The 19154-nt window shown below is 44.9% G+C and overlaps 2 protein-coding genes across 2 annotated transcripts; one reads left to right on the top strand and one right to left on the bottom strand.

Annotated features, from left to right (window-relative positions):
- Positions 1-51: 51 nt before the first annotated feature.
- On the top strand, positions 52-2578 carry LOC306977097 (MARVEL domain-containing protein 3). The gene is made up of 4 exons (XM_079575267.1): positions 52-78; positions 393-484; positions 743-867; positions 1828-2578. Exons 2-4 carry the CDS (start codon positions 396-398, stop codon positions 2484-2486), a joined length of 873 nt encoding a protein of 290 aa, XP_079431393.1. The 5' UTR covers positions 52-78; positions 393-395; the 3' UTR covers positions 2487-2578.
- Positions 2579-3379: 801 nt separating this feature from the next.
- On the bottom strand, positions 3380-18337 carry LOC306976955 (PH domain leucine-rich repeat protein phosphatase 1-like). Its single transcript, XM_079575100.1, has 17 exons — positions 16370-18337; positions 12366-12562; positions 11946-12071; positions 11711-11859; positions 10746-10892; positions 9988-10215; positions 9591-9793; positions 9457-9517; positions 9273-9368; positions 7048-7203; positions 6702-6902; positions 6417-6579; positions 6140-6270; positions 5944-6060; positions 5594-5788; positions 5266-5503; positions 3380-5179 (listed from the first exon to the last, which is right to left on the bottom strand). The coding sequence occupies exons 1-17, from the start codon at positions 17973-17975 to the stop codon at positions 4064-4066; spliced, it is 5130 nt and encodes a 1709-aa protein (XP_079431226.1). The 5' UTR covers positions 17976-18337; the 3' UTR covers positions 3380-4063.
- Between the last annotated feature and the right edge of the window lie 817 nt (positions 18338-19154).

Genomic DNA, 19154 nt, shown 5'->3' with positions numbered 1-19154 from the left:
CCGGGTCCCTCTGGGAGTGAGCGCCGCTCTTGCACTTCTCACCTGATCAGAGCCTGCCTTTTCCGCTCTTCCTCTGCGGTGGGTGGGGTTGTTTTTGTCCTATACCTGTCGATCGATTTTACTCAACAATGGCGGAATTTTAAGAAAAATCACAAAATCAATTCACAGTAAGTTTTCTTAGTTATACTGGATTTAATTCACTGTTTGTTTTGTACTTATGTTTCTAAGCTTCCTTTGAATGTGAAAAGTTTGGCATCGCGTCTGCGCAATCATGGCGACGACAGAAAAAACAATCTGACAATGTGATTAAAGAAACGATTTAAACACCGACCAAGTAAATGTTCCGTCAAAGGAGGTCAGCGTTCATCGTGACAAAGAATGATCTTTTGCAGATTATGAGCAGTCAGCCGCGCTCCAACCGGGGGCACCGGGACAGGAATGGAGACGGACGATACTACGAGGACAGGCGCTCATCACCAGACAGGTGTGTACGAATCATAGTCTTAATGCCCCACTGCCTGAATACTAGTGTTGACCTACTCGGAGTATGTGTGGTGACAAAGTAGTCTATGTGGCAGTCAAACGTTTTTGATTTAAATACGCATTTCATATTCAATCATCATTTCCATTTGAGCCATCAGCCTGTGGTCAGTATTGTGCTCTCATACTTTCTGTAGTACTTCCTGAAAAGTTCATTTACTTTGTCTGTGTTCATGGTTTCCATGGTTTCTCTGTTGTTTAGGTCTTCATCTCAACCCCCCTACCAGCCCAGAGAGGCAGCCCACTCTCCTCGGAATGGCAGGGACGTCCCACGAGTGGATCACCGTGAATCCGACTCCAAATGCACTCACATATGTTCCAGGAGAGGTAGAGTCACAGATCCCAATAAAAGCACAGCTTTATCTTTGGCAGTGCAGTCACTGAGGACTTTGGTTTCATTCTCACTCCCTCCTCTTTCGGAGAATACTTTCTGGGTAAACCGGTTTTCTACTGTTCAGTTCTCTCTCTCTTTCCTAAACTAATCTGACCCCATTATTGGAGAAAACTGATAACCTTTAATCTCAGTGGATTAGGTCAGTGGATTAATGACATGTTCTGAAGAATGCATTTTTTACCTGTTTGCTCCGAAACTGATTGCAGTGCATTGTCATTTCAGTTAATCCTTTGTCTCTCTGTTTGACTGTGGTTTTAATCTTGTAATTTAGGCTTCAATTGATCTTTGTCATTGAATAATTATGTGAATATCAATTTCAAGCAAGTAAGATTTTGTTTTACTTTTACATTCAACTTCAACACTATTCATACGCACAATGAAAGATCGCTAATAAACCGAGTGTGAATTAAAAAGACATTTTAATAGCTACAAAAAGTAAAGCGCTTTCCGGCACACGGTTTGTGCAGTAGAGAGTGCGAGAGCAACAGTGGCTCAGAAGCTAGTGAGGGTCGTCCAATAACCGAGAGGTTGGAGGTTTGAATCCTGATTGTGTCTGTGTTCTTGGGCAAGACACTTCACCTACCGCCTGTATGAATGTCAGAATTACTGTAGAGAGTAGATCAGATGAGCAAATTTGGTCTGTTGTGATGGATTTGTCGGGACAGGCCAAACAATTACTGGAACACTCTTCACCTAATCATCATCTAAAAATCTTTATTCTTCAAAATAGTTCCTGGATCGTTTACCCTGGACAATTTAGAGATGGGGGGAATATATACTCAGGCCATTGGAGGTGTTGAGGAGCTGCCACTATCTAACAATAATACATTTTATACAATTTATACATTTATACATTTTAATAATGTTGTAATGTTTTTTTCCCTGTTTTTTAGGAATTGTCCTCATCTGTGCTGTCCTGACCAATGCCCTGGTGCTGATCTGTGTGGTGGCTGCTCACATGGTGACATCAGGCATGTCCGCCGCAGCTGGATTGGGCGGGTTCAACATCAACTCCAACTTCAACCTCCAGGGCACCGAGCTGCAGAAGGTGCGCGAGCTGGACATGCAGTACAGCCAGATGAGGGCGCCAGGCATCTACGGAGGCATCACATTCAGTCTGGTCTTTGGGGTGATCTCTCTCCTGTTCGTTGTGGCCGGGAACAAACCGGCCCACGTCATGTCCCGGAAGCTTCTGGTTGGAGCGCTGGTTTTCCAAGCAGTTGGAGCAGTAGCCTACGTGGTGGCCGTCGGACTGTTTTTACATTTTATCATAAGGGTGAACTCCACAGACGTGTGCCTGCAGCGTGAGCGGATTTATGCTCGGAATGGCTACACCTGGATGAGCTGTGACGTGAGCGGGGCAGATGCCGCGGTGGCGCTCTTCGGGCTCATCACGGCCATCCTGTACACGGCCGGGACAGTGCTGACCATTCAGACCATCAGAGGGGTCAGGCGCTACCTGCAGGAGAGAAAACGGAGGCACGCTGACAGGGCGGAGGCGCGCTCTCAGCCGCACAATGCTCCACTCAGGGCCGCAACCACCTCTGTATGAGGGGCCACACCAGGACATGCTTTCTACTGTCATTTTTAACTCTGTGAAGTTTTAAGTTTGTTTGACTGTACTGAGAGACAAATCCTGTCACTCTGTTTTTACCTTAACATGAATAATTTTTATTAAATTTAAGTTAAAAAATAATGTTTGTTATTCATTGTTCCTTTGGGCACATTAAAACAAGACATACAACCACTAAGCCATTACCAAGTGGAGAACATTCTAGGGGTCAACCCACAAGGGGGTACAAGCAGAGGGTCGTTATTTGAGAGGATTTGTCCTTAAACCTATTTTTAAATTTACGTCTTTAACTGCAGAGTTGCACATTCACTGACTAAAACGTCAGATACAGTATCCTGCAGAAGTAGACATAATTTGATTCGGGGGCTTTAGCCAGAAAAACATAAGACCCCTGACCAAAATAATCCTGTTAAACTATTCTATTCTTAGCTGTTCAAATTGCTACGTAAAATTTAAAGCACAAACAGCAAATAACGGTATATTTAGGCCTATTCAGTAACATGTTTTTGTAATAATTTAAACCACATGCAGGGGGCTCTGTCCTGTCACGTTGTCCCCTCCAGAGGTTTCCTGCCAGCGATGACCTCACTGCTGTGTCCTCTGTCAGACAATGGGCCACACATGCACAAAGGACGCCACAGTGATGGGACTGTTGAACTGTTCAGTCGAGACATAATTACTAACAAGAGAAATTCTCCAGAGGGATTCACTAAAGCCACGGCTAAACGTACCATCCCAGAGAATACAATGCCAGTATTGTAGTACACAGGCTCGAACATCACAACATGTGCACACCTTGTTACGCTGCGATTAGTTAAAAACACAAACGTGTACATTTCAGGCTCCTCTGCAATAAAGAAGAAAAACAAGTGTACAAATGCATCAGAAATCTTAATTTATTTGTCATTTTATAGCAAAAGTAGCTCTCTTGTGCGATTTTGCTATTGCCTGTAGGCTGTAACACTGTTCTGAGAACATTCATTGAGCTGGTTTTCACTGTGGGTTTGTCCCGTTCAGCTTTGACTTGCACTGCAGCACCACTCTCCACTCCAGCCCCGATAACATAAATGTGGAATATCAGTCTATGAAATAATCATCCTTTCTCTTAGAGAATATTAGTACACTCCAGTGACTATGTCACTTTAAAGTATTAAACATCTATGAGTTAGTTCTAAAGCTCACCAACTCTGGCAACAGTAAGGCCAACGTCATAATCCAAAACATTTTCTCAACACAATGGAATGGTCCATTCATAAGTACCATTTGACAATACAATTGTTGAATGAAGATCATTCAAAGTGCTTCTCTCATGAATGATATGATAAAAAACTCACTTGACAATTTAACCAACACAAATTATTATAAAATTGCATTGTGTTTTTGGGGCATACAGTAACATTAGAAAAATAAGAAAATAAAAAACTAAAAGTAATTTAGTAAAGCGTGCTCAGAACACTCTGAGGTTTAGGAGGAAGTAACAGCTTACTACAGTCACATCTTAAATGCTGAATTAGAGACAGTGGTGCTTTTAGGAATGGGGCATTTATTAATCAGAGTTAGAGGGGAGTCACAAAATAGTCCGCAGGTTTCTGGAAGGGGTGTGCTTGCTGGTTGTGTGCCTGCATTTGCTCTTGCTGCTGCTGTTGGATGATCTGGCGCACCTCCTCCTCCAGCTCAGGGGGAATAATGAGCTGGTCATCGGGGTCTGGCTGTGCAGGTGCATTGAAGTAACCTCCCTGCTTCCTGACAGGGGCGTCTGCTGCCTCCTCGATCACATCCTGGCTCCGTGCCTGACAGGCCACAGAGCCATTGGCCCGGGCCCTGCGCCCCAGAGTGCCCGTGCAGGGAGAGGAAGGGGGCACAGGGGAGGGCACGGCTTGTACAGGCTCCTGAAGTAATGTGCTGGAGGGGTGGGTGTTACTCTTTTGTGTTTGGGCACCAATGTGCGCAGAGTGACGTTCCCGGCCGTTAAGACAGTGAACATCAGCTTCTACTTCCACTCGACTGCCATTAGAGAAAACCCCTGCGATGGGCTCCTCATCCTCACTGTCCAGTCCATTGTCCGACAAAGCTCCAGAGAACTGCCTCTGGAAGCTGCCTCCTCCGACAGGCCTGCGTGACCCTGGACGCCCAGGCAGGTTTAAGAGTGGCGCCATGTGTTCGGCCTGTGGAGGAGGCTCTTCAGAGGAGGCAGTCGAGCCCACCTCACTGCTCATCTCAGACAGGCTCAACTCGCTGCTCAGCTCACTCACCGTCCCAGAGGAGGTGGGGGGTAAGGGAATGCTTCCATCGCAGGTAGGATAGGGGTGAGTACTGGTGTGTGCCCCAGGCCCAGGGCTGGGCGGAGGGGGTGGGGGCTCACAGAAACAGCAGCAGTCTTCGCTCACACTCAGTTTTACAACAACAGCACTTAAACTGTCCGCACAGCCGTAGCTCTGAGCCAGAGTTACCAGCTTCTTTGCAGCAGCCAGGGCATCCGGAACATTCCTGACAGCCTCCACTGCTTCACTGGGAGACAGCATTTCCCACAAACCCCTGCTGCCCAAGAGGAAGAACTCATCCTGTGGGGTGAGCGTAACAGTGGACACGTGAGGACGAGGGGTGACAGATGGACAAAGGAATGAGTAGCCCATAATCCGGGTACAGTCAGTCACACCACTGACTTTGTTATCCTACAGATAAAATCAAATGCAGCAAGTTATCTTACAAATCATGACAATGATCATCATTTCATTGAAATATTTTGTTATTGTAGTACCTCTGTGATGATGGCATTATGCTGCCGTACCCTCTGATACTCCACTTCCTCCTTCACAGTGTGCACAGTGGAAAGTTGCATAGCTTTGCCATCTCGACACAGCACGGCCTGGCAGCGGCCCACATTGGCTGTCTTGAGAGTGAAGCAGCCACTGTGCTCCCCAGGTGCCACAGGGTCGTGTCTAATATGACACAAAGCTGCTGAGCCGCCCATCCTCTGTCCTGCTGTGCCCAGCTTCCTGCCAAGCAGCACGTTGAGACAATGATCAGAACATTCATCACCCTCAATGAGCTTTCAGACTTCATCCGAGTGGCACAGTAATGCTTACCTCTGCATTGTCAGAAAAGTGCTGGTCATGTAGTCTTCTTGTCTTTGTGGCCTGTGAAGCTCTTCTGCCAAGACATCTCCCATTGTGCACTGCAGCAAATAAGGGATGTCCACGTTTTTGTCTCCATCAAACACTCCATACAATGCCTCTCGAATCCCACAGAAGCTGTCCAGAGCTAGAGCTGCCACACACAGCCTGAAAGAAAAAATACAATTCTTATATGTTGACAAAACCAACACCTACATAAAGTTTGTCTTATGTCAGTTCATTTTATTTACTTAACAAATGCATAGAGTTTAGAATATACAATGTTTAGCCTGCACTGGACATCATTCCACATGAAAACGCACTTGTTTTTGACTCCGGACGCCTCTGTGTAACTGTGGCTCCAGACAGAAGGGGCCCCATGACTCTCACTGGCACAAGGCGCCGAGGGAGATGGATCGACCCGGAAACAGCGGATGTTACTACACAAAGAAGAAGTAACATGAAATATCTTTAAAAACGCCCAATTCTCAGTCAAATCATACAATAAAAAACACATACTTAAGAAGCTCTAAACTCTTGTGGTCCAGGTTGAGGCGGGGATTTCCTGTTAGATCGAGTTCCTGGAGTTTTGAAGGGAGGCTCTCAGGGAGGGACACCTCTGTGAGCTCATTGCAGCTCAGGTCCACACACTGCAAGAATGAGACACAGCGAGGAGTGACAAACACTAACTAGATGTTTATTACAGATTTGAGGCAACACAGGGTAGGAGAGCACTCTGGTAAAAGCGCTTGAGTGGATTACTGGCCTCTCTTGCCCCATGTTTGGAGACACTGACCTTGATGTCGGGCAGCTGCAGGACCTCGGGGAAGGCGTTGATGCAGTTTGAGTGGGCCGCGAGTGTGTGCAGGCGCTGGCAGCTCAGGATGGTAGTAGGTACAGTCCTCAGCCTGTTCCCGCTCAGGTCCAGCTCCTCCAGCTGCTCCAGCCGGGCTAGTTTACTGCCGTAACCACCAAGTCAGGGGACAAAAATGGAACATGGAAGATACATTGGGTTAATCACACTATTCAAATCCCTTTCAGTAACTTTCTTTTCAGCCCACTGTTTGGCCGGAAGATCTACCTGGCCGTGAAGGTTTGCAGCAGGTTGTAGGCGAGGTGGAGCACTCTCAGATGGCTGTGTCCAGTCAGGAGGGGGACGCACTTGTCAGTCAGGCTGTTGTTGGTCACGTAAAGCTCCTCCAGGAGGGTAAAGCCATCTTCCGACAGGCTGGCAGGGGGGAGGTTTTCCAGTTTGTTGGCCGACACATTAAGGTATCGCAAACTAGGACAAAAAGAAGAGTCGGGGTAAAGTTGAGGTTTTCAGAACTCCTTCGATTACGTCTTTTTTATTATGCTGCAAAGTAGTTTGCAATCTAAAGAACAGTGAAATAAGAACTAAAATAACTTTGGGGTCATGTACTGTATACCTTTGTGCTTTGATGAATAAGTTGCTCGGAAGTTCAGAGAGATGATTGTGCTGCAGATCCAGCACCTCCAGCTGTGATCTCTCGAGCCTCTCCGCCAGCCGGCACACATTGTTCCAGCCAACGAGCAGTTTTCTCAAACTCCCAGAGGACAGCAGCCTGCACCGCACAAACATCCAGAGGAATGAGAAGAGGCTCTAAAAATAAACACATTTTTGACCTGCCCAACACTACTTCCTGAGACCTACGATCGACACCATGAGCAGAGACGGTACAATGTGGAGTTCGTGCTCAGGGTTATAAGGTTTAAACAAATAGACATAACACTCTACCATGTGAGCCGCCGTCACCCCAACATCACCATCATTGTAGGAGCTTTTGGTATGAATGTCTTATTTTTGCCAGAATTACTTGGTCCTGATGTGTGGTTTATGACAACAATTGGTAAATTTGGTATTGTGAAGAGCTTAGTGGTGGGACTCGATAACATTTTTAATCAACATAATTATGGCCTTAATTCAGCGCATTTAGGCATAATTTATTTAGGGGTTGTATTTCTTGTTTAGGGGTATAACTGAGATGCTTCTTTGTATCTTCCTACATTTTGACTTATTTTAAGCGGTGATGTGAGGCTTGTGTGATCATGTCAAACACTTCAAGGACAATAGCAGTTTGATTGATTTTGTCCTGCCCTAAGACATTGGAGAATGATCTTTTTAAATAAGTTTATGTGGCTTAAAGCAGTAACTCATGCCCCTTTATTTATTCATTAATTGTCCGTAAGAGTAAATACTACGCTGACAGAAAAGACAAAGGGAGAGAGGGATATTGCACATCCAATTTATACAATGGAGATAATTTTTTTCACTCAGTGGCGCTAGCCTGCAGTTAGCTTTGCCCGTTAGCCTGTTAGCGTCGTCTTCTTTTTCTTGATTCTATTAGTGTGTATTGTGCCTCCAACCCAGAGGCAGGAAAGTTGCAATTCTGGTTTTCTGGCCAGAGACACAAGGGGGAGATGAAAGACCCTCCAATCATCCCATTAACACTTGTATTACTCCCAGGGGATTAAGAAAAGGATTTATTAAGGTAAACAAGTTACTTAGTACTGATTGAACTGTGTGAATAAACAAGTTTGACAGTAAAATTATTTTTGGCTTTTTTTCCCGTCTCGAAGCAAAGTCTTGCAGGAAAAAGTGTGCCACTAAAGTCAAGTGTGATTAACTGCAATTAATATTTTTAATTGCATTAAATCTTATGTAACTAATGGGAATTAATAAAAAAAAGTCCTGGCCCTTGTATGGTTATGTTATTTTGAGCTAAAATTACTGATTATATTGAATAATGTTCATAATTTTGTAATTTAGTTTCATTGGTTACTTGAATGCATTTGGTTTATTTACATCTTGGTCCTCCCCAATGTGGGGCTGTTTTGTATTTTTGTCCATGTCTTATTCTCGCTTAAGCGTTTTTACCTGCACTTTGTTCTCCATAGATTTCTATTGATGATGGGATTTGGAGTTGAACAGTAAATGCAAAGGCTCCAGCGAGTCAAGCTGGCTTAATTACTTTGTGTAGGCCTAAACTACAAACACAAACATGAAATAGAAAGAGCCTAAGCTGCAATAGATACGTATGCACAAAACCTGCCAAAGTACTAAAAGTAAACGTGCTACTTGCCAAAATGGAATTAATCGTAATTAATCGTAATTAATTCGTATTCATTATTAGTGAAAAGCCACAGCAGGTGTGTAACACTTTAGGGTTGGTCATCATGATGGACGATATCATCGCTTCAAAAACGTAGGCTACGACGCAAATTTCAAAATATTGTCCTGCTTCTTAAACATTACGTTAAAACTGAGCAAATGCAAATAATAAGCTCCGATGTACATTTGTATTAGTGCGATAAGAGCCTTGATATTGAGGAGGAGTTGACGCTCTGAATACGTCGTTCTCCTCTCAGACTTTTCCGCATGAGTTTAACACTTTCTTTTGCAAAATTTGTGTTCCGTGACTCTGTTCAGATCATGTTTAGTTTAGATCCATTTATCCTGCAATCTCACATTTTTCCTAACATAAATAATATGCAGCATATATATAGGCTATGTAAATGTCTTTAAAAATGCTTATAATGAGAGATGGACAATTTCATCGACCATCACGATGGTTCACTGTAAACATCGTCAACTGCCAATTAAGGGGACATCGCCCAACCCTAGAACACTTACTGTATTGGTAGCTCAGTCACACAGTTATGGTTCAGGTCCAACATCTCGAGTTTACTGCTCTCACAAAGCCAGTCAGGCACAGAGCACAGCATGTTCCTTCAAGAAAAGAGTCCGTTCAATTTGGGGTGAAGCATATAGACACAAACAAACTGAAACAAAAAGAAAAGTTGAATGTGCTGCTTACCAAGATAAATCCGCAACAGTAAGATTCTCTGGGACAGGTGCCACATCCAGCAGCTTTAGCTCTACAAAAACATTAACTCAGTTCAGAGTCGCACATCACTGGTAAATATCCCGTTACGATGGATAGATTTGTACCATTATGCGCAGCGTGCAGGCTCTTGAGGGCCTGGCCACTGACTCGGAGGACACACAGGGAGTTTCTGTCACAGCGGAGGACTTCCAGCTTGGACAAACACCGAACGTCCAGATCGCGCAGGCCTGTGTCTCTCAGGTCAAGCTGGACAATGTGAACCAGCTGCTCTGGGTCCCCTGCTGTGACTGTGTGGAGCTGGTTGAGCCTGTGGAACAACCATAGTGCATGAAGAGATAAAGAGATAGTGCAGTTGAAATGATCATCATCGCTATGAATTCTATGCTCTGATCATAATGACAAAAAGGCAAAAAGGAAAGCACAAGGAACAGGTAAGTTTGTCAGGTATGTCGGATTAGGCGTTCTTCCGGTATGACTTCTATAAAAAGCAGACTTGTTTACCTCAGATCTACGTGGCGTGCAGGCAGCCACTGCAGGCCAGGCGTATCCAGGACAGAGAGTTGGTTTCCTGCCAAACACAGCCTCTCCAGGCCCCGGAGCTTTTCCAACACTGACGGGATGGAGCTGAAGCGGTTGAAGGATAAACCCAGGTATGTGAGGCTGTCCAGAGACCCCAGTTCAGCCGACAGAGAGCTCAGACAGTTCCCATCCAGGAGAAGAGTCTGCAGACTGCGCAGCAAACACACAGGATCATTAGTGCCTTCGAGCAATTGCTCCCACATGTGACTATGGCCCACAAAGACTCTTTAAAGCGGAAAACATCCACTATAGAAAATCACACAATAGTAGTCTTTCTGAAAATGTACTGCTGTTGTAATGTGTTCACTTTTTAATACCACTTAAGACGCCACAAATACGCAAACTCTCAGAACATAAGGAGCTCTAGTCAGAAAACTCTCCTACAAAAAACCTCCAGGTGAACGAACCAGTGACCTACCGGGGACAGCATGACTGTGCACTAGGGTTCTCTGAGGCTTCATGCATCAGGATTCTGGGGCCGCGCCAGCCTTTCATTGAATGCACAGAGAAACTAATCTGCTTTGTTGGAATCAAAACACAACGCCTGCCTGAAGCCAATGTCAGCAGCGAGTAGGTCACTGAGGACGCGCACAGCTCTTAGGCGTGAACTGAGGAAATGATCATCACCATCGATGAAAGCGGCTCAACGGTCTTTATTTAGGATTTCAGGGATCACCTACTTGTGCATAGTTCCGACTTCAGGGGGCAGGCATGAGAGCTGGTTTCCAGACACGTTCAGCTCCGTGAGAGAAGTGATATCGCACAAGGCCAGCGGGAATTCAGTCAAAGTGTTATTTGACAGACTGAGGCTTCGCAGCTTGCAGAACCTAAGAGCAGAAAATGTATTCATCAATGTATGTGACAATAAATGCCACAAATCCCAAGAGAACACACAAAACAAATAACAAATACATGACCGACATGGACAATGAAAAGAAGCAAACATATTCTAAACAAGAAGTAGCTTCACTATTTTAAGTTTCATGTTTACACAGTTTTCCTAAACAATACGGCAAAGGTTTTAGGTAAGAGAAGTGTGTGATAATCCACTTCAGAGGGGCCGGAGAGAGGGGCCAGGCCCACTGTGTCCTTTTGAGGAAAAGACACAAGCACAGCTCGGAAAAACATGTTCTTCAAAAGCTCAGCCTGGAAGTCCCTGTTTATAAAGGAACAAAGGCAGTATTTACCGAGTGCGTTTATTTCCATCAGACTGAATTAAGTACAACAAAAACAGAAGTAGACAATGATCTATGACTGTCTAATGTGTATTTTTGTCAATTAGAAAAAAGTAAGCTGCTCAAATAAACTAAACTAAACTATGATCAGTGGACAACACACACGTCGTTATGATTTACTGTAGCAAATGACTCATTTGACACTTATGATTTAATAAAATGGAAGAGAAAGGAAAAGCCCAGTGCCCCCGGGTCAGCCAGATGAATGTCCAATATCTCATTACAATGCCAGCTCGCTTTTAATCATTTAAACCACAGCTACCCCACACAGACATGTCATGTGTAACTCGATCTCAGCTGCTTCCTCTTTAGACCATATGGTGGCAAGTCACAATGGGACGTTCCATGACTCGCATGACAACAAAAAAAGACCGACGAAAAAATGTTTGTCCTGAACAAGCGTGGTTTACCTGGTGAGGGCCGGAACACCTTTGTGCAGGGACAGGAAGTTGTTTTTCAGATTGAGGTGTGTTAGGTCCTGGCTGTAAAAGAGCTGTGAGGGCAGCTCCTCCAGGCTGCAGCACGATAGGTCCACAGAGTTCACCCTCTGAGACGCAATCTGACACAGCAAAAACACAATGGCATGGTATGAATGAGGAAGAGAAAGGTACATTTAAACTCAGACATCGGAACATGTCCTTGTACCTTGGCTGCAGTGCGATGCCAGCGCAGGTGCTCTGTGTACGACTCATAGCTGATGTAGTAGGTCTGGCTCTGGGGACCAGCGGAACTGAACGCGAGACAGTGACTGTGTCTTTTTATCTCCTCCACCTGTGAATCAAGTTAGGTTTATATAAGCTTAGTTTCCTCTGTAAGAAGAACAAAGGTTATAGTTTAGGCTTTCTGCTCCTGCAAGTGTGCAAACTGCGCTGTTAACTGACACATTTGCATTTCTCAGTCTCAGTGTTTTTTTTAAATGTGCAGCTTCTAATATTAACACAACCTAGTGAGTGTGAACATCTTAGTATTTCTTTGAAGTATTTCCCGGATTCTACTGTACTTCCTGCCATTATAGTGTGTGCCTCTCCCCCTCTGCAAAACCAAACACACCGCTTTAGTTCATACCTTTCCTCCGATGAGTGGGAGGATGTGCATCTTGCCCGTGTGGGCGTGTTTCACAGACGAGACGATCAGGCAGGTTCCACTCAGCATGACCTGTCGTTTGGACCAGCGGTTCACCGGCAGAGCCAGCTTCCCTTTCCTCACGTTGAACACCCCGGAGAGCTGCACGCGCTCAGAGCCGCCGACGCTGCGAGGTTTACCTGAGGCATGAGCAGGACATATTGGCACGTGGTCACACTGATTATTTTTAGTAACATTTCTGCACAGTGGAGGGTTATTTTTAGGACTTTATGAATCACCATCACACTAGGCTCCTCTTTCACAAACTGAGAGGGATGTAACACAACGGTTATGCAAGTGAATGGAAGTTAACAGCCCGTGGGCAAAGAGAGTGAGCAGCCACTCAGGCGTGATTTGTTACATTAACCCCTCACTTACACGGAGCTGTGACAGTCACCATTGAGGCTGTGGACTGGGCGATCTCAGTCCAATGTGAAGAAACTATGACTTACAGCAGTTAAGACTTGTTCTCTTGCCCTACCAAAAACTGGAAAATCTATTCTAAATCCTTCCGTTTTGGGCGTTCAGGCTTTTGTCGTCTGGTGGGAGGATCACATTCACGCGACGACGACAACATGGGAAAGGGAGACACATGGAGAGTGGAATCACAAAGAGGCTTGAAATCAGATTAGCCTGTTATGTAATGCTTTAGAACGCCGGCCCCAGATCCTCTCCGCTGCCTTCTCTGGTGACTTAAACAAAACGGCACTTAGGTTTCACTGCGACTGAGCAACTCCTCCCGACTGTGACTGACCGACGGCATCACCTTTACAAGAACGGACTCCTCGTTTTGGACTTGACTCATCGATGAGCCCATGTGTTCTGCTCCTAAAGGCAGTTGACGGGCTATACAGGACGGAGGAATGTGTAAATGCACCGGCCCACCCTTCCCTGGGCTGATCCGCTCACATCAGGGTTAAAACATAGCCTTTCCTTCCGTCCATTACGCTCAACATCCTGTCGCTCATCACGTCACCACAAGACATTTCCTGTTCAGTGTCACGTGTGTGCGTCAAACTTGTCAAACACAAATAATCTGTGGGTGAAAAGTTTAAAATGCTGCATTGTAACAAGTCATGAATGTCTCATCCTGAGCCCAAACCAAATTGTTAGAAATGTGTTCATCAAATCTACGGTCAATCTCAGTTATAGCCATGGGGCCAATTAGGATTGTTCTGATCATTTTTGTTTTGTTTGATCACTTCGGCAGTTCAAAGACGCTAACCCCAAGAGCGTACAGCTAATTACACTCTAAAGACTAGGTGAAGAAAAAAAAAAAAAAAAGATGAAGGCAACAAAGAAGTACTGAATACTTCCCCTCCACAGCCCGTGTTTAAAGCTGATCTAGGTTTGAATATCACTCAGTATCAAAACAAGAGCCTGCGTTATTGTGAAGCAAGTTTACTAAATGTTGTTGACCTTCTGAAGCGCAGTGACCCCTGGAGCTGCTCTGACCACTGTCTCAGTCTGAAACACTGAGGAGGTGAAATCTGAGGTCCACCCAGCTCACTTTTCTTTACAGTCAGCATTGTGTGTGTGTGTGTGTGTGTGTACGTGTGTGTGTGTGTGTGTGTGTGTGTGACAGAGGGGATACCTGGCTATCTGCACTTTGTCAAATGTGGCATGCTGCTGAGCGAGGCGAGACTCACTTAGGTGTTAAATCTTCTTGCATCTGCGTAAAGTAGAGGACTAGGGGTGGACAGTTTTGCAGAAATATAATTTGTGTTTTTTTTCCTGATGAGTATTGGGATTAAATTTAAAACTTATGTTTAAAAATTAAGAATCAGTTCACAGAGAGCATTTAAAAAGGCCCAGGAGCATTATTTTATTGATATATTTTACAAAATCAAAGTCATGCCAATCATAAGCACCGTGTTTTTTTTCATCCGATTGCTTCAAAACAAGTCTGAGTATTGTGAAAAGCGCTGAGGTTTAGGATTGCACTGCTCTTCTCTCCCATCTTGGCAGAATTCGAGACCCCTTTTGGACCAACGACAGTTAAAACAGTGGAGTACAGCAGTGAGTCTTAACATGCAGGATGCCACTTAGGTATTGCAATGTGGGGTTTTGATGCAATAGTGCTGGTGATGTCTGCGAGCTTACATGATTTACAAATTTAATAGCTTGCATATAATTGGCGTTGTAAACATAATGAACTATTTTGCATAAAAAGGAGTGGGAAGAAGATTACTTATTTAATCCCACCCACAATTCTCAATAAATAAGTTGCTCACTTTGCTGATCTGAGACGCTAATGAGAATCCCCAGTGCCATCACTTTGGATTCTCAGGAGGGGAGGGAGCCTTAACGTGAACTTCTGTAATGTTGTTCTCACTCTCTCGCGGGGAACTTGATTGTTTACTTGATTAAAATTTCAGTCTCCTCATTTTGGAATCCGTCAGACCATCTCTTTAAATGCGTGCAGCCCTGGTGTAAAGTTATGAATTGGAAAAAGACTGAGCCGTTTTTTAAAGTCCAGTCATGAGTGAGTTTGTGGGGTGGGTTAATATTAGAAACTTCATTGTGCACATGTCAAAATAGATTTTCTAAATGAACACACCCGTGTCACAGCCAATGATACGCCTGTTTGTGAAACGCTGAACGTCTGAGTAACCAAAATGGAAGTTGTGTAATCCATCATTCCATTTACAATTTGTGTTTTTGGGCTGATGTATATTTTTGTTTTAGGTTTTGTGGGCATTCAGAGCCTCTCCCAACGTGACAGTACAGAAGTGTTTCGGCAAAGTCCTTTTGTCTTACACAACAACCTCTCATAAATCTGAAATTCATCTGCAGCTCCATCTCCAGCGTTTCCTGCCACATTCCTTTGGGCCATTTTACCCAGGGATCCCTTAGCTAGAGGGTAGAGAGGAAATAGGGGCACATCACACGCCCATTTCTATTCGGCCTGTGGAGGACAGGCTATTGTTGTGCAACTGTTGTCGGTGTGCTATGACAGAGGGAGTAACACTTTGTGTTTACACTATTCAATATGGTCAATATGTTACAGATGATACTTCTAACAGCTTTCTTGTTTACCACAGTACAATCAGCATAGTAAATACTAGGCTCACTTTCTACTGATTCAATGCTAAAATCTTGCACCCTAGTTTCTTTCTGTTGAGAATTTGTTCAGATTTTTTTCAGGTCACAATATAGTCTATTTACCACTGAATTTTGATCTGTTCTACATCTTAACTTTAACATATTATTGTTTTGGTGTTACAAAGTGAAAAGTGCCCTCGTTTAGGATATGAACACAATGCAGTAAGGCTGGTGCATTGTTAATTGATGGCTCATATGCGTGTGGAGAATTTGATACATTTGGCAGATGCACAGATATCGAACAATGAAACCAATACCATCTAAACTGATCTGCCAGAATGTATTAATAGGCCTGTGCTTGAACTGCTGGTTAAAAAAAACCCAAACAAGGTCAAAAACAGTACTTCGGCACTGTGCTAATCCGAGATCAAGCCGGTTTTCCATCCTCTTACAATAAAGCATGTCAGCGAACACAGGCTTGTGTCAATAACAACAACACAAAAGAGCACTAACCAGATTTTGGTCTTTGGCTAACCTAAAGAGCGCACCTGTTACCCCCAGATCGCCCGCACACACAGGACTGTTAGACAGGGAGGGGCGGCGCGCGAGGCTTCAGAGGCATAACACATGGGCTTTGTGTCAGCGGGACAATCGAATGTACTTGTTGAACAGTCTGACGAACCAAACACAATGACTACTTATGGTACATTGAAGGAGTGGAAAGCCGTGCACAGCGAGAGCGTGACTGTCAGCTACTAGATTAATAACATAGATAGCATTAAGTGTCAGCAATCTTACAGTAATATCATGCACATTTTGTTTTACACATTCATTTGCTACTTGAGAACGTAGAATGGGGCACAGTGTTACAGTCACCATATGTTATGTCTATTTACACTCACCGAAATAAAAGCGAATGAGACAGCCGATCTCAGGATTCATGCCCTCCTCCTGCACCCTCCCCGGGTCGTCGAAGCCAAGGTTGGTCAGATACTCGTTCAGGATCTGCAGAGGCTTTTCCTCATCCTCCAGCCGCCGCACCGCTCCACCGTGCAGCTGGAGGAACAGGGCCGGGGTGGGACTGGTATTGATGGGTTCTGGCCATGCCCTGCTCCCCCTGGGGATGTCTGGGTCAGCCTGGACAGATGCTTGGCTTGTGAGGGGCCGAGTCTGGGAGCTGCTGGGACACTTGGATGGAGGTGTGATTAATTTGTCCGTGTTATCACCCGCTGCAGTGCTATTGTCCGAGGTGCTTTTCTCCGGCGTGGTGCTGCAGGGGCCTGTTGCAGAAGGCAGGTGGTCAGCAGCAGAGGTGTCGGGCGTGTGTGTTGGAGAAGACACCAGGTCAACTTCATCCGAGGAGCTCTCAAATGGGTCTGGGTCCTCTGGAGCGCTGTCACAGTTTGTGCTCTGCACTGAGGAGTCTGTGCCCAAAACGCCTTCACTAAGCGAGTCCCTGTGTTCTGTACTCCTTGGTCCACTTGGACTGAAATCCTCACAAGTGCTGCTCTCTATGTCAGAACCAGAGTAGACGTAACAGTCTGTCGCACTCAGACTTAAATCCATGCCTATGTCATTCAAACACACCTCTGAAGAGGAATTACTTGCATTCTTGTCATCCAACAATAGGCTGGAAGACGGTTTTGCATCATAACAGTGTTTTGAGCCCTTACTATAGTGTAAATCTTCATTATTGTCAACCTTAAGGTGTTTGATATCCAAAGCCTCTGTAAGACTTCCGCTGTCACTTCCTTGTCCATCCTGGTCTTTGTCATTGGAAACAGCCAAAGTACTAGCTTTACAAGTTATTCTCAGAAGAGCTCCAGACTTGCTCCCTGCTACTTTCAGAGCCACCTCCTGAGCAGTAGTGTCCTCGATGCACAGCACGGGCCGGGGGTAGGAGGGCGTGAGCCAGTCGTGCACATGTATACAGCCACGCCGGAGGTCCGACCTCACCCAAGCCTTATCAGAAGCCTGAAGCTGCTTGGTCTGCTTCTGCCGGAGGAAAGTCTTCCTGTCCAGGCTGAGGGTGCTGAGCGGCGAGGCGGCGGGAGCGGGACTGGCCGCCTCGGTGGAGGACACACCGGGCGTGCTCGTAGTTGGCGAAGCTCCGAGTGATAAATTCCTCTTGTGCCGCTGCCGTCGTCTCCCCAGCAAAGAGTTGACAGAAGTGGTGTTATTGGCAGACGTTAGATTATAGATATTGGCGGTTTTCGCGGTCGACATGTTAATGTTTTTGGCCGAACCGCCGAGAGCGTTGGCAACTTGGTTTTGGTAGATCCCATTCCTTATCGCGATCTGGAGAAGGGAGGTGGCCGCCAGCCCTTTGCCGAAGAGTTTCGCCTCTGCGCCGCCACCCTCATCCTCTGCAATGGAGGGTCTCTTCCCAGCGGACAGCGGCGGTGATCCACTTATCTTGGCCGATGTTAAGTCACTTTTAGAGTCGGGTGACCCCTGTGAAGTCAGAGTTAAATGATCACCAACCTCTTTTTCCTTCCCACTTTCCATCCCGTAGATCCACAGCGGGGCTTGTTAGCAGTGCAGCTCGCAGGTGAACGCTAGCCTGCGTTAGCTCACAGCCGCTAGCTCGGTTTGGTTAACAGACAGATTACTCCTGCCAAAATATGTACGGGTCCACGTTAGCCTAGCATGCTAAAGGACTGCGCAGTTCTTCCACAGACTTATTCCGCTACATCATCCCATGTCAGTGTTGGCCCGTTAGCTCGCACACAGGAGCTAACCGGCGGGTCTCTCTCGATGTGGAAAATGCCTCTCTAGCTCATCGTCTCGGAGCTAGCTGAGGAAGGCGCGTCTGGAGCTGCCACTGTACACACAGATGAGAGAGACGCGGTCAGCGGTCCAACGTGGACAGGGCGGGGTCTCATTGGATATGAATTATGACGCGTTCAGGGGGCGCTTCCACACTCGAAAATTAGAAACTGTACTCGTCCCCATGTGGTTTGAGCCACTGTTAATTTTGACAACATATTTTAATTTAGTTTTAGTCTTAGTCTTTTGACATTTTAGTCGAGATTTAGTATTAAAAAAAAACTTTTCAATTTTAGTCTAGTTTTAGTCGACTAAAATTGCATGTCAATTTAGTCGACTAAATTTAAGACTAATTTAGTCGACTTTGCATTGATAATATTCATTATAATCATATTTAATCAAGGTCTTCTGCCTCGTGGAGCTGCTCCACATGAACAAAGCTCAGAGCTGATTATTTGGCAGAGAATTTACATGATCTGAGGCTCTTTCAGACGCTCAATAGAAGTTTGGATGATTTTAGTCTCTCCCTTTCATTTTTATTTAGTATTATTTTCGTCGACTAAAATATCTGGACATTTTAGTCATAGTTTTAGTCTCATGAAAAACTTTTAATTTAGTTTTAGCTAAAATTAAGACTACATATTTTAGTCGACGAAATTAACACTGGTTTGAGCAGATCGAACAAAGCAGCTTGTATTATTTCATTACCCAATTCCATGTTTTCTACTGAACATATAATTGATAATAAATGAATCACTGTAAACAAAACAAAAACATTTAATTTACATTGAATCTTTAAATATCGAATTAAAAGACAAAGTATTTATTTTTGTTGGTAACCTTTTTTTGCCCCTACTCTCTTATACAGTATGTCTTCCTCGTGTTTTACTGTGACACTGTTTAATTGATTGTTGGATT

Source organism: Gobius niger (genome assembly GCF_951799975.1).
Source record: "Gobius niger genome assembly, chromosome: 17".
NCBI lineage: Eukaryota > Metazoa > Chordata > Actinopteri > Gobiiformes > Gobiidae > Gobius > Gobius niger.
This window is presented reverse-complemented; position numbering and strand designations above follow the sequence as displayed.

What these genes read in the sequence shown, in the direction of transcription:
- LOC306976955 (XM_079575100.1), bottom strand. Translation starts at nt 17,975, where the DNA reads ATGGAAAGTGGGAAGGAAAAAGAGGTTGGTGATCATTTAACTCTGACT. An exon ending in CCTGCACGCTGCGCATAATG is followed by an intron (nt 9,518 to 9,590) that starts GTACAAATCTAT and finishes ATGTTTTTGTAG; the next exon opens with AGCTAAAGCTGCTGGATGTG. An exon ending in ACTGTTGCGGATTTATCTTG is followed by an intron (nt 9,369 to 9,456) that starts GTAAGCAGCACA and finishes CTTTTCTTGAAG; the next exon opens with GAACATGCTGTGCTCTGTGC.
- LOC306977097 (XM_079575267.1), top strand. Translation starts at nt 396, where the DNA reads ATGAGCAGTCAGCCGCGCTCCAACCGGGGGCACCGGGACAGGAATGGA. An exon ending in AGGCGCTCATCACCAGACAG is followed by an intron (nt 485 to 742) that starts GTGTGTACGAAT and finishes TCTGTTGTTTAG; the next exon opens with GTCTTCATCTCAACCCCCCT. An exon ending in TCACATATGTTCCAGGAGAG is followed by an intron (nt 868 to 1,827) that starts GTAGAGTCACAG and finishes CCTGTTTTTTAG; the next exon opens with GAATTGTCCTCATCTGTGCT.